The 16034-nt window shown below is 34.1% G+C and overlaps 1 protein-coding gene across 1 annotated transcript in view; it reads right to left on the reverse strand.

The window, feature by feature from the left end:
* Positions 1 to 16034, reverse strand: part of LOC145684077 (uncharacterized) — a 112526-nt gene that overhangs the window by 80734 nt on the left and 15758 nt on the right. Inside the window, exons 2-3 of the mRNA XM_081755941.1 lie at positions 15933 to 15995; positions 6870 to 6956 (exon numbers count right to left, since the gene is read on the reverse strand). Of these exons, the coding sequence (XP_081612067.1) occupies positions 6870 to 6956; positions 15933 to 15995 (150 nt within the window). The remainder of the gene's footprint in view (positions 1 to 6869; positions 6957 to 15932; positions 15996 to 16034) is intronic.

Below are 16034 nucleotides of genomic sequence, written 5' to 3' on the forward strand. Positions count from 1 at the left end.
AACAAATAATTGTTGGAACAATTATCAGGATAATGATTAATTATTCGGACAATTATCAGGATAACGAATAATTATTCGAACAATTATCGGAATAACGATTAATTATTCGAATTACCACGATAACGAATGATTCCAAGAATTCGAAAAATGAATAATTGTTTGAACAATTATGTCTGATAACAAATAATTATTTGAACAATTAACATAATAAAGAATAATTATTCGGATAATGACAAGTTATTTGAACAATTACCAGGATAAAAATAACTAATTCGAGCAATTATCAGAATAATGAATAATTATTTGAAGAAGTATCAAGGTAATGATTAATTATTCAAGCAATTACCAGGATAACGATTAATTATTCGAACAATTATCCAGATAACGATTAATTATTCGAACAATTACCACGCTACAAAGAAACGAATTATTATTTGAAGAATTACACTGATATGTAAGGTTTTGTTGTTTTCAAGTGAAGAGGTGTATCGGAATCGATTTTTTCTGCAGATTACGAAAATGACCTTCAAAATTGTGTATCACGTCAGGTTTTTTCACAAATCACGAAAATGTCAAAATTGAAAAAAAAAAACGAATTATTTAACCTATAGACGCCTGCCAGGGAATTCATATCTTGACGTTGTCATCCTTGCCGTCTCTTCTTATCGTTGCAGAGACATGAACGACCCCTTGTTGGAAAGCTAATAGAACAAGTAATGCAACGAGCTATGTTTGGTGCATCTAAGCTTCCATTCGTAGAAGAAGAAGAAGAAATTCGAAATATTTATAAAAAATGTCATTATTTGAATTTCTGGCCACGCTGGCAACACTGTTAGTTATTCCACGTTGGTAAAAAAAATAATACGAATTCCTTACATAGTCATACCAACCATATAGAAAAATGAAAGCCGTAGCTACGATAGGAAGCGAGGGGGGGGGGAGAATTAAAGTGCAACCATCGTTTATAAAATTTTTGGTTCGTAAATATTCACGTTGTTACCTCTGGCGCCTCCTAATTGTCACAGAGACATGATCGACACCTTGCTGGAAAGGTAATAGAGCAGGAAATTCAATGAGGTATGTTTGGTACCCCTGAGCTCCAATTTGTAGAAGAAGAAATTCGAAATATTTGTAAAAAGAAAAAATGAATTTGCAGTCCACTGACAACACTGTTAGTAATTCCACGCTGATCAAAAAAAAAAAAATACAAGTGCCTTACATAGTAATACCAATCATATAGAAAATGAAAATCGTAGCTACAATAGGAAGAGAGAAACAAAACGAACTGCAATCACCTGTATAAAATTTATAATTTGGTTTCTATGCATTCACATTGGCAGCCCTGGCGTCTCCCCCTCTCCTAATTGTCACAGAGATATGAATGACATCTTGGTTGGAAAGCTCATGAAACAGGGAATGCAACGAGGTATGCTTCGCACCCATAGTCTAATAGTCATAGAAGAACAGTAAGAAGAAAAGAAGATAAACATAAATGCATAGTTTAAAACATACGTACCTAACATTCGTCACCGAGCTTCCCTTGAAACTTCCTCTTTTTGGATTTTCGTTGGTGTTCTTCCGTACAGTCTCTTTTTAACATCCAGCAATAGTCGGCCATCATATGGACAGTCCACCTTCCTTGGTATCTCTTTTCCATCACTTTAATGTCCTGATGGAAACGCTCGCCATGTTCTTCCGTAAAATCACCAAGATTGTCAGGAAAGTAATTGAGATGAGCATGAAGAAAGTGAACTTTGACGCTCATGTTGCAGGTAAGCAGTTTTAAAGATTCCACATCTCGTCGATTAAAACGCTGTAATTTGCGGTCTTCTTGTTTCCCAAAAAGTTTTGTACCACATTTCTGAACGCAGCCTATCCTTATAATCCTATCTCGCTCATACTTTCCTCAAATGTTTTGTCAGCCATCAATTTTCGGATTTGTGGGCATGTGAAAATTCCAGCTTTGATTTTTTCTGACGCGATAGATGGAAATTTACTGGCAAGGTACTGAAAGCATTTACTATCTCTGCTTAAAGCTGTCACGAATTGTTTCATTAAACCTAGTTTTATATGTAACGGTGGGAACAGTATTTTAGAGGGATCAGCCCATGGAAGTGAAACAATGTTCTTTTTGCCAGGTATGAAAGTACTTCTGAATGGCCACTGCTTTCAAACCCAATGTTCAGTTCTTGCTCTGGAGTCCCACTCACACAAAAAGCAAGGATATTTTGTGTAGCCTGCTTGTTGGCCTAGCAATATTCCAATGACTTTGAAATCCCCACACACACACACCACTCATAACGCTTGTACTGCACCTTTTCCAGCAGAAATTGAAGGCTTTCGTGTGTTTCTCATAGTCTCTGAATGTGCTATGGGAATGGACGGATGGACGTTAATGTTGTGTAATAAAACACCTTTTAAGCTGGATTTACTGGAATCTATGAACAGCCTCCATTCTCCTGAATTGCAATTGATGTTTTAGAATTTCATGACTGCCGGAATGTCTCGACAATATACCAAACCATTTTCCTCTGCAAAAAGCGGAACTAATTCTGGTTCTCGGTGTCTGTACCAGAATCTCGTATTCGGACTCAATAAATTGTTTTCATGAAGTCGCGATCCTAACAATTCTGTTGCGTCTTTAGGTAAATTAAGGTCACGAACCAAATCACTAAGTTCATGCTGGGTAAGTACTTTTGATTTTTTTTTTACCGGCGTAGGATTACTAACAGTGTTGCCAGCGTGGCCGGAAATTCAAAAAAATTAACATATTTTACAACTTTTTCGACTTTCTTCTTTCTTTTCTTCTACGAACAGGAGCCAGGGTTACCAAACATATCTTGTTGGATTTCCTGTTCTATTACCTTTCCAACAAGGTGTCGATCATGTCTCTGTGACAATTAGGAGGCGCCAGGGGTATCAACGTGAATGTTTACCAACCAAAAATTTTATAAACGGTGGTTGCACTTTGATCCCCCCCCCCTCGCTTCCTATCGTAGCTACGGCTTTCATTTTTCTATATGGTTGGTATGACTATGTAAGGAATTCGTATTATTTTTTTACCAACGTGGAATAACTAACAGTGTTGCCAGCGTGGCCAGAAATTCAAATAATGTCATTTTTTATAAATATTTCGAATTTCTTCTTCTTCTTCTACGAATGGAAGCTTAGATGCACCAAACATAGCTCGTTGCATTACTTGTTCTATTAGCTTTCCAACAAGGGGTCGTTCATGTCTCTGCAACGATAAGAAGAGACGGCAGGGATGACAGCGTCAAGATATGAATTCCCTGGCAGGCGTCTATAGGTTAAATAATTCGTTTTTTTTTTTCAATTTTGACATTTTCGTGATTTGTGAAAAAACCTGACGTGATACAACTTTGTAGGTCATTTTCGTAATCTGCAGAAAAAATCGATTCGGATACACCATTTTATTTCAAAACAACAGAAAAAAGTTGAAAATTGCAGATCAGTGTTATCAGTATAACGAATAATTAATCAAGTATTCAAAACGAATTTTGAAATAATACTGTATTTGATTTAGAATATAAAAACCATTCGATTTAATTATTCATATATATATTTCCGTGCGTTACAGCGTCTATGATCGTAAGCCCGTACCATATGAGGGACGTCATCCTTTGGGTAACACACTATCCGGGGAAGTAGGGAAGGTACAAAGCGGGGTCCGGAACCTGTAAGTTAGGTATACCATCTCAGCATTTGCGTGGTGTGGATGAGGAAAATCCAGGATAAGCCTAACTCAGGATAGCTAGCCTGAAAAATCTTTTCGACATTTTTACGACGGAGTGCTCTCACTGGGAATGGAACCCAGGACCGCTCGCATCAAAAGCGAGAGCGTAAGTGACTACCCTACACGGGTATACTGAAAATCGTTCGAATAACACGTATTTGAATAGTTATTCGAATAATCATAATCACTACACAGATGTCCAAATTCATGAACTAGCCTGTCAGATTCAATAATTGAGCACTAGCACGAGCCCTGTAAGTGGTTATCAAGGTAAAGCCTAAGTCCGACCCTTTAGCAAGTGCAAACCCAAAAAGGATGAAGAGTGCTACCTCATTGAAGATATAGCTCCTGTTTACTTGACTTACGCATTCGTTTATTCGGATACTCTCCGTTCTTCACCAAGTTTGAAATGGTGATTCGAGAGCGCGCGCTGAATATCGTAAGCGGTCGCATGTCTCTATCGGATATACTATTGAGGAATAATCACCGAAAAACTGGATGCTCATAGACTTAAAATTGGAAAAGTACTTGGTGCACGAATTCTCATTGTAAACAATGAAAAATAGAATTTTCAGCATTAGAAATGGGGTGAAGCCCTTTCCATTTTTTTCTGCGAACACGTTTTTTTTTAGCGAAGCTCCTCCCGGCGAAATTAAAATACCACTAATTTTACAGTAATTATGTGATATCTTCAAATAGATAAAAGGTAATCGAAATGTGGAACAAGAGCGCCCTAGACAATATTATTTTAGATAAGAAACCGTTATCACGACTCACTTATCTGCTTTCGATTTCGAGCCATTTTGAAAATCGGCATTTATTTTCGCATTTCTAAACAGCTGAAAACGGAAAGCCACTAGGTGACTTGTGATAACGGTACCTGATGCAAATAATATTGTCTAGGGCGCTCTTGTTTCACATCTTAATTATCTTTTATCTATTTGAAGATATCACATAATTACTGTAAAATTAGCGGTATTTTAATTTCGCCGGGATGAAGACTCTTAAGCATTCGTTTGTCGGGACACTGCTTCGAGACGCCTAAACTGATCTTAACCAAATTTGGCATGGTTATTTGAGAGCCCGCACTGAGTGTCGTAAGAGGTCGCATGTCCCGATCGGACATACCATTGAGAAATAATCATTAAAAAATGGATCTCTGATATGCCTTAACCGTTCTTCACCAAATTTGACATGGTGATTCGAGAGTGTGCTGAGTGTCGCAAGGGGACGCATGTCCCAATTGCACATACCATTGAGGAATAATCACCAAAAAATGGATCTCTGATATGCCTTAACCGTTCTTCGCCAAATTTGACATGGTGATTCGAGAGTGTGTGCTGAGTGTTGCAAGGGGGCGAATATCCCAATTGGACATACCATTGGGGAATAATCACCAAAAAACTGAATCTCCGACATGCCTTAACCGTTCTTCACCAAATTTAGCATGGTGGTTCAAGAGAGTGTGCTGAGTGTCGCAAGGTGACGAATATCCCAATTGCACATACCATTGACGAATAATCACCAAAAAACTGGATCTCCGATATGCCTTAACCGTTCTTCACCAAATTTGACATGGTGATTCGAGAGCATGTGTTGAGTGTCACAAGGGAACGCATGTCCCAATTGCACATACCATTGAGGAATAATCACCAAAAATGGATCTCTGATATGCCTTAACCGTTCTTCACCAAATTTGGCATGGTGGTTCGAGAGCGTGTGCTGAGTATCGCAAGAGAACGCATGTTCCAATTGCACATACCATTGAGGAATAATCACCAAAAACTGGATCTCCGATATGCCTTAACCGTTCTTCACCAAATTTGATATGGTAATTTGAGACCGTGTGTTGAGTGTCACAAGGGGACGCATGTCCCAATTGGACATACCATTGAGGAATAATCATCAAAAACTGGATCTCCGATATGCCTTAACCGTTCTTCACCAAATTTGATATGGTAATTTGAGACCGTGTGTTGAGTGTCACAAGGGGACGCATGTCTCAATTGGAATACCATTGAGGAATAGTCACCAAAAAACTGGATCTCCGATATGCCTTAACCGTTCTTCACCAAATTTGATATGGTAATTTGAGACCGTGTGTTGAGTGTCACAAGGGGACGCATGTCTCAATTGGAATACCATTGAGGAATAGTCACCAAAAAACTGGATCTCCGATATGCCTTAACCGTTCTTCACCAAATTTTACATGGTGATTCGAGAGTATCTGTTGAGTGTCACAAGGGAACGCATGTCCCAATTGCACATACCATTGAGGAGTAATCACCGAAAAAACTGAGATGCCCATAGACTTAACCTTGGAAAAGCATTTGGAGCGCGAATTCTTATTGTAAACAATGGAAAATAGAATTTTCAGCATTAGAAATAGGGCGAAGCCCTTTTTCGTTTTGTTCTGCGAACACAATTTTTCAGAGCAATTATGCTTTTCGCTGACTCATCAAAAACGTCAGCCGATATAAATGGGATAAAAACGAAGAAAAAAGTTTTTTTTTTAATTTGCCCTTCAATCACTTCAAACTCTATACCATAGCTATCAGGGATGGCCAAAATTTTCCGGAATCGGAAATTTCAATTTCCGGATCTCGGAAAAATTCCGGAATTCGGAAAAATCCAGATTTTCTCCGAGAACTGAATTTTTCGAAATTGGATTTTTTCCGAGTTTCGAATTTTTTCCAAAATCGGAATTTTTCCGATTTTAGTTTCAGGATTTCGGAGAGTAAAAAATTCTGAAATTGGCTGGCCATCATTAATATTTATACAATTATGCAAAGATTTCGTTACAGAGGCTAACGACACGTATTAGAGTGATTATCTTTAGGATTTTTAGTGTGACGCACAGACTAAGATGCTTGCCATCTAAACTAATTCGATTATTAAATATTAAAATCATACTTCATAAAATTTAATGTTCACAAAGTTAAGAAGCATTTAAATCGATTTGAACAAGAAGTAAAAACAATCAAATCACTATTATAATAGATCATTCCAGAAAAAGAAGAAAATTTCGTATATGAATCACTGAATTAATAAATAAAGATGGCGTGCGCAATTTAACTCGGTTAAGCGAAAGAAATATCAGAATTACTGTACTTACAAACGCAACAGACACCAAATCCAAGTGCACAAAATCCTTTGGCCTCTCCATGATTGATTCTGCACTCGTAAGGGTTTTGGCAGACACCTGCAAAATGTTCAACAATCTGAATACAAAAAGGATATGACGAGTTTTGTTGACATCTTTCCATTTTTCTATTACATACGTGTTTAATATTTTGCTGAAAGATACGTACTTATTTAATATTTTGCTAAAAGATACTTGATCAATATTTTGCTACAAGATACTTGTTTAAATTTTGTTAAAAGATACTTGTTTAAGATATTGATAAAAGATACTTGTTTAAGATTTTGCTAAAAGATACTTGTTTAAGTTTTACTGAAAGATACTTGTTTAAGATTTTATTAAAAGATACTTGCTTAATATTTTGCAAAAAGATACTTGCTTAATATTTTGCTAAAGGATACTTGTTTAAAATTTTCCTAAAAGACACTTGTTTAACATTTTGCTAAAATATACGTGTTTAAGATTTTGTTAAAAGATACTTGTTTAAGATTTTGTTAAAAGATACTTGTTTAAGATTTTGTTAAAAGATACTTCTTTAAGATTTTCTTAAAAGATACTTGTTTAAAATTTTGCTAAAAGATTTTACTAAAAGATACTCTATTAAATTTTGCAACAAGATACTTGTTTAAGATTTTCTTAAAATATACTTGTTTAAAATTTTGCTAAAAGATTTTACTAAAAGATACTTGATTAAATTTTGTTACAAGATACTTGTTTAAGATTTTGTTAAAAGATACTTGTTTAAGATTTTCTTAAAAGATACTTGTTTAAGATTTTGTTAAAAGATACTTCTTTAAGATTTTCTTAAAAGATACTTGTTTAAGATTTTGTTAAAAGGTACTTCTTTAAGATTTTCTTAAAAGATACTTGTTTAAAATTTTGCTAAAAGATTTTACTAAAAGATACTCTATTAAATTTTGCAACAAAATACTTGTTTAAGATTTTCTTAAAAGATACTTGTTTAAGATTTTGTTAAAAGATACTTCTTTAAGATTTTCTTAAAAGATACTTGTTTAAAATTTTGCTAAAAGATTTTGCTAAAAGATACTCTATTAAATTTTGCAACAAGATACTTGTTTAAGATTTTCTTAAAATATACTTGTTTAAAATTTTACTAAAAGATTTTACTAAAAGATACTTGATTAAATTTTGCTACAAGATACTTGTTTAAGATTTTGTTAAAAGATACTTCTTTAAGATTTTCTTAAAAGATACTTGTTTAAAATTTTGCTAAAAGATTTTACTAAAAGATACTCTATTAAATTTTGCAACAAGATACTTGTTTAAGATTTTCTTAAAAGATACTTGTTTAAGATTTTGTTAAAAGATACTTCTTTAAGATTTTCTTAAAAGATACTTGTTTAAAATTTTGCTAAAAGATTTTACTAAAAGATACTCTATTAAATTTTGCAACAAGATACTTGTTTAAGATTTTCTTAAAATATACTTGTTTAAAATTTTGCTAAAAGATTTTACTAAAAGATACTTGATTAAATTTGGCTACAAGATACTTGTTTAAGATTTTGTTAAAAGATACTTCTTTAAGATTTTCTTAAAAGATACTTGTTTAAGATTTTGTTAAAAGATACTTGCTTAATATTTTGCAAAAAGATACTTGCTTAATATTTTGCTAAAGGATACTTGTTTAAAATTTTCCTAAAAGACACTTGTTTAACATTTTGCTAAAATATACGTGTTTAAGATTTTGTTAAAAGATACTTGTTTAAGATTTTGTTAAAAGATACTTGTTTAAGATTTTGTTAAAAGATACTTCTTTAAGATTTTCTTAAAAGATACTTGTTTAAAATTTTGCTAAAAGATTTTACTAAAAGATACTCTATTAAATTTTGCAACAAGATACTTGTTTAAGATTTTCTTAAAATATACTTGTTTAAAATTTTGCTAAAAGATTTTACTAAAAGATACTTGATTAAATTTTGTTACAAGATACTTGTTTAAGATTTTGTTAAAAGATACTTGTTTAAGATTTTCTTAAAAGATACTTTTTTAAGATTTTGTTAAAAGATACTTCTTTAAGATTTTCTTAAAAGATACTTGTTTAAGATTTTGTTAAAAGGTACTTCTTTAAGATTTTCTTAAAAGATACTTGTTTAAAATTTTGCTAAAAGATTTTACTAAAAGATACTCTATTAAATTTTGCAACAAAATACTTGTTTAAGATTTTCTTAAAAGATACTTGTTTAAGATTTTGTTAAAAGATACTTCTTTAAGATTTTCTTAAAAGATACTTGTTTAAAATTTTGCTAAAAGATTTTGCTAAAAGATACTCTATTAAATTTTGCAACAAGATACTTGTTTAAGATTTTCTTAAAATATACTTGTTTAAAATTTTACTAAAAGATTTTACTAAAAGATACTTGATTAAATTTTGCTACAAGATACTTGTTTAAGATTTTGTTAAAAGATACTTCTTTAAGATTTTCTTAAAAGATACTTGTTTAAAATTTTGCTAAAAGATTTTACTAAAAGATACTCTATTAAATTTTGCAACAAGATACTTGTTTAAGATTTTCTTAAAAGATACTTGTTTAAGATTTTGTTAAAAGATACTTCTTTAAGATTTTCTTAAAAGATACTTGTTTAAAATTTTGCTAAAAGATTTTACTAAAAGATACTCTATTAAATTTTGCAACAAGATACTTCTTTAAGATTTTCTTAAAAGATACTTGTTTAAAATTTTGCTAAAAGATGCTCGTTTAATATTTTGCTAAAAGATACTTGTTCAATATTTTTCTAAATAATACTTGATTAAATTTACTAAAAAAAATACTTGTTTAAGATTTTGCTAAGAGATACTTCCTTAATATTTTGCTAGAAAGATATTTCTTTAATATTTGCTTTCATTGAGTGTGTAAATTAAGCTGATTCCATAACAAGTAGAGTGTCATATGTACACGACGTGAAGAAATTTGATTCCTATGGCGTGATATTTTCTGAATTATTCCTAATATTGGAACAGGAAGTGGTAGTAGATCTTTACCACTTCTGGCTTTGAAAGAGAGATTATAGTGGGAATGGAATATATTGTAATTGATTGAAGAAAACCAGTTTTCGTTATCTATTACCATTTCCACTCTGTAGTGACCAACGTTAAAACCGGAAATAGTTGATATCTGCAACTTCCGTTTTGAATAGAAGGTTAAGAAACAAGATGGCATCTATTCTTACAATGCTAAATCGATTCCAAAACAAAAGTTTCTCGTTACCTCTTATTTTGTACGCTCCATGCAGATTAATTTTGAGACCGGAAGCTGTAGTGGACTTCCGTTACTTCCAGTTTTAGTAAAGAGTTTAAGGATTGAAGATCAAGCTTATTCTTGAGATGCTTAATCGATTGTAGGAAATCGTTTTTCGTTATATACATGTATTACCGTTTTTCTCCACAACAATCAACATTGAAACCGGATTGGATTCTTTCTTTTTTTTTTTAAGTTTACGTGTGCATCTAGTCAAATTTACACATCAAGATTTCATTTAACAAAATCTGCAACTTATTGTGTAGTCCGTTATTACACACATCTCTCCGTTTCTTGATAGATTAAACTAATGATTTTACTTTTTCAATATTTTCATCTCGTCAAGATTGTTAATTTGTATTCTGAAACGAGTTTGATTACATTTAATGGACGCTAGGGTTTTAAAGTCACATAGATGTGTATGTATAGATATACAAGGTGATTTTTTTTTAACACTCACGGATTTCATTTGGGTCTAGAATTTCTAACTGAAGTCCGATTTTCATCCTGTTTGTGATAAATGGTCAAGGAAGGATGGAAGATTTATGGAACTGTTTACTACTTTTAATTCATCCAAGGTGTTATCGGCCACGCCTCAAAAAGAAAAACAGCAAATTTTCGAAAGTACCTTGCAGTTGGAATGGGGTGCGGTGCGGTATGGAGATTTGAGTGAGTGCGGTGCGGTGGCTCACTGGTAGAGCGTTCACCTCTGGTGCTGGGGCCCCGGGTTCGATCCCAGCCTCCGCCACGTGAACTTTGTGGTGGACAAACACCGTGTACGTGGGTTTCCTAGAGGTTCTCCCGTTTCCTCCCACTTTCTTCATTCTCCCGGGTTCTATTCCCGGCGGGAGCTCATGTGGTTCGGATTCCACGATAATCAGTAGGTCCACGTCTCATATAACATCGCTGCTCAAGGGGACATTAAACTCAAAATCAACTTTCTTCATTCCACCATTTTTCATTCATTTTTCATCATTACCGTCTCTTTTAGCCTTGCCGGCATAAACGTGGGGCGTAAAACTCAAAGATTTCATTTCTTTTTTCGAAAACCACAAGTGCTAGAAACGTGCCCTTTTCACTGGTCGATTCTAAATTTTGTGCAAATTGTCCTGTTCTCATTCAAATTTTCAAAAACTGTGTCGTTATTGTTCTATTCAACATATTAGTGGCCGTTTTGAGCCCATAAGATTAACATTGTAGCAGGCCGAAACTCCGGTGTTAGGCAACCAGTAGAGAAGTTACGTATGGCGGGTTGACGGACATTGCAAGCGCTTTGCTTAAATCTGAATATCGAAAACCTATTGCATGTTGGCAACTTCAAAAGCCTCAAGAGACGCAATGAGGCGTACTCGGACGGATATGGATTTATTAGCAAAAATATTTCCACTTGATATCGTGTTACTTCTACGCTACAAACTCACTTCAACATTTATACATAGCAATTCGCTTCCTTTGTGAGTCTTTTTTCCTTTACTTGTGTGAGTAAGAGGACATGCACAGTGGAAAGGAGATTCATGATCATAACAAAACGATATGCTGAGTAGACAGCGCAGGTTCAGCTAGTTGAATATTTAAAAAATATGGCTGTCATTTCTTTATTCCATTTTTAAGGGTACACTGGAAGTGTTTATTTAAAAAAAAAAAAAAAGCATCATATCCTACGAGTTATACATTCCAACACCATATAGTTGTATACAGAGGTTGCATATCTCTCAGTCGTTTGTTTCATGATTAAATGATAATGAAAAACAAAGGATAACCATTTCTGCATGCTAAGATGAATCTTCATTGTTTGGAGTGTTTTTGCCCAATGAACACCGTATATCACTGACATTATAATTACTTGTGTATGTCATGTATTTGTAAATTACATACTACATGCAAGAAGAAAGAAAACACTAATCATACATGAATCAGAAACTCCAACCGGAAGTAGGCTCAAATCTTGCAAACGGTGCGAGATATTGAAAAAATAATCAAAAAATCCCCCCTTTATGGTACCCATTGCCATTTTTTATCAAGACGTCTTTGACTTGTGTCTGTAAAAGGGACATGCACAGATGTTGTGAGGAATGACAAGGAGATTCATGCTCATATATGAATGATGAGTTGTGTGGTGAACGCAGGTTCAGTTAGTATTTTGTAAAATATTATAACTTTCTCTTTATCAATCTGTATTTATATTTAGTCTGTAAAGCTAGCAGTAAACATATGGGCACTGAATCGTACTGGAATTATTATGTTATATTTCACCTGCATCTATGGGCCTGATCGGACCCGGGTGGCTAGCATGTCCCTTACGGACTGTAACAGTGGCTCGCTAGAGAAAAAAGGTGGAAGACAACTGCTCTACATCCTGGTCAAAAATAATGGTGATTCATCAAATAGTTCTTGAGGTTCCATGTCTCCTGAAGAGACACATGAACAGATAGAGTAAATATATAAAAGAGCTTTTAGTATAGCAAACTTCTTAAAAATATAGTATTGTGTCCAGAATCCGAACACACAGAACTCAAACATTTTGGAATTCGAACGAATAAAAATGGGGCAAATTTTGCCTTGGAAATCAAAAGACCCAGCAAGTTGCGAATGGAGACAATAGAATCGCCAGCAACAAAGTTACTTGATGTTATCATGAACGGTAATTCTCCTTCCAAGCTGGGTGACGCGGTGGCTCAGTGGTAGAGCGTTCACCTCTGGTGCTTGGGATCCCGGGTTCGATCCCTGCCTCCGCCAAGTGAGCTTTGTGGTGGACAAACACCGTGCTCGTGGGTTTTCTCGGGGTTCTCCCGTGTCCTCCCACTTTCTTCATTCCACCATTTTCACTCATCTCTCATCACCACCGTTTCCTTTAGCCTAACCGGCATAACCGTGGGATGTAAAACTTGAAGATTTCATTTCATTTTTTCTCCTTCCAAGCAATAATCTCTCTTTCTTGCTCCAGATTCCACATATGCCATCATAATTCATAATTACTTTCTAAGGTAAATACATATTTTTAAATATAGTTTTAATTTGATTAATTTACATTTTTATCCAAACAGAGTAGGCTCCCTGTTGACTGATCACCATGAGCCGGTAAACGAAAAATTCAAAACGAAAATAAGCATTTCATAGCCCCTAAATTGTATACATCTCCGTAATGGTAATACAGTATTATAATCCAATAAATGAAACTTAACAAAATCAAAGTTTAGATCACAAGCTGCTCCAGTGGCATTCAGTTTAATGAAATATTATATATTGATATATTGATAAAATAACACTAGACTATCATTCAAATCACACACTTATTTATAGTTTATATATGTATTGATTAAAGAAAAACACACAACTGAATCTAATACGGTTTAGCCTACAATACTGAATAAAGTATAGTACAGCATTTAATAAACACATTTATTAAACGAAGAAAAACACATTATTGTAGAGAACCGAACGCAGCTGTTAACGAAATGTAACGTGAATAGAGACTAGAATGAAATTTTTTTATTGGTGTCCATTTCAGGATCACTCAGTAGTATGTTTTTAAGTGGAGGAGTGTAACGTGAATAGAGACTAGAATGAAATTTTTTTTATTGTTTATCAAAACAATTGATTGAAAATATACCTAGAAAGAATTCACGGAAACAATCCTCTTAATTTGAACAAACAACGTGTAGTGAAAGGGAAAGCAAGAACTATTTCTGACAATAGAAAGGTAGACCTGTGACGAGATAAACAAGGACTTCCTGATTGACGTCACAGAGAATAACAATTTTGTGGTTAAGAAAGTCCAAGAATAGAGAACAGGAAGATAGAAGAGAAAAACAAACTGTGTATAAAAACACTAGTAAAAATTTACTAAGTTCAGTTCGTTCAGTTGGTCAGTAAATCATTATCGGACGAAACTATACGAGTCGCGGTATCCGTACGCTGTACACGCGTAGACTTTGTCCGTCTATCCTTTCAACTGTTGGATGTACTTGGAAACATGTAAGTTGGGATTGTTCTTTATTTGTTTCTCATCAGGCATAAGATTAATACCAGAGGTAACATAGATCCTAAACTAATTCCTCAAGCACCTTAGGCCCATGTGCCAGGACTGTAATTTTAATTTAACATTGTTCTCTAACTAATTTTGCATATGAAATTAATTCAAGTTTAGAATACTCATGTCCAAAACTATTTTGACTTAATGGTTCAAACTAATGTTATAAGCACGACGCGAATGTCGGCACAATACCTTGGACCAACAAGCTCATTAAACATTGACAATCATTTACAATGAAATTATATCTATTTCTCCAGTCCATTATCTAAATAAATAACATTAGTTTGAACCATTAAGTCAAAATAGTTTTGGACATGAGTATTCAAAACTTGAATTAATTTCATATGCAAAATTAGTTAGAGAACAATGTTAAATTAAAATTACAGTCCTGGCACATGGGCCTAAGGTGCTTGAGGAATTAGTTTAGGATCTATGTTACCTCTGGTATTAATCTTATGCCTGATGAGAAACAAATAAAGAACAATCCCAACTTACATGTTTCCAAGTACATCCAGCAGTTGAAAGGATAGACGGACAAAGTCTACGCGTATACAGCGTACGGATACCGCGACTCGTATAGTTTCGTCCGATAATGATTTACTGACCAACTGAACGAACTGAACTTAGTAAATTTTTACTAGTGTTTTTATACACAGTTTGTTTTTCTCTTCTATCTTCCTGTTCTCTATTCTTGGACTTTCTTAACCACAAAATTGTTATTCTCTGTGACGTCAATCAGGAAGTCCTTGTTTATCTCGTCACAGGTCTACCTTTCTATTGTCAGAAATAGTTCTTGCTTTCCCTTTCACTACACGTTGTTTGTTCAAATTAAGAGGATTGTTTCCGTGAATTCTTTCTAGGTATATTTTCAATCAATTGTTTTCATAAACAATAAAAAAATTTCATTCTAGTCTCTATTCACGTTACAGAAAAATGACTTATTTCTTGCAAGATGCCGTTAAGCCAGCAGATGGTAAAAGAAGGCGCGCTGAAAAGAGTGTCCACCATATCATTATTATTTGTTAATAATATTTTACTTTAAAATCCAGTGCATTTACTCTTAAAATCATTATGAAATTCGAGTTCGTTGGACCCTAGAACCAGGCAGGGGCGGATCCAGGACCAACTTCTGGGGGGGGCGGTGGGTTGTCATAGTGCTACTTTTAAGGGTTCCAAACTTTAGAATGGGTTTTATTTATATATATAAAATAAGAAAGTTTCCTCTTCTCGGGGGGGGGGCGATCGCCCCGATCGCCCCCCCCCCCTGGATTCGCCCCTGGAACCAGCGCCTCATTTGAGGAGAAACATGGCGGCAATTGCCGGTACTACGTTTGAGAAAACGCATACTTTTAAACAATAAATTGTATTCTAATATAGCCTACTAATTTAAAAAAAAAAAAGAAAGAAAAAACGAGAAACGAGAACTTATGTCATAGACAATGTTGACACACCTGAGAAAATCTGAAATGATGATACTGCCTGAAACGAATTAATAATTTTCGATTATTTTAAAGCGGGAAATTCTCTTTGAAGTCGAACGGGGTTCTCGAACGGATTACGTTCGGATTCCAAAGTATGACTATATCATAAGAGTTATAGACAATCTAAAAAAATTTTTAAAAAATCAATAAATAATTTTCTGTCACTCATTTCGAAATATTATCAAAACATATATATTGAAAGTTCTCATTTCATTGTGGGATTGATTTCACCAGTAGAAAGAAGTAAAGTAATTGAAAAACTCACCAGAGCGTCTTCCATCTTCGGATAAGCATTCGCTGTCCACAGGTACCGCGAAAAAATTTAAAACTGAAAAGAAAATAACAAAATAGTTATGTAGTATCTTCT

Source organism: Thermobia domestica, chromosome 4, assembly GCF_964235325.1.
Source record: "Thermobia domestica chromosome 4, izTheDome1.hap1.1, whole genome shotgun sequence".
Lineage (NCBI taxonomy): Eukaryota > Metazoa > Arthropoda > Insecta > Zygentoma > Lepismatidae > Thermobia > Thermobia domestica.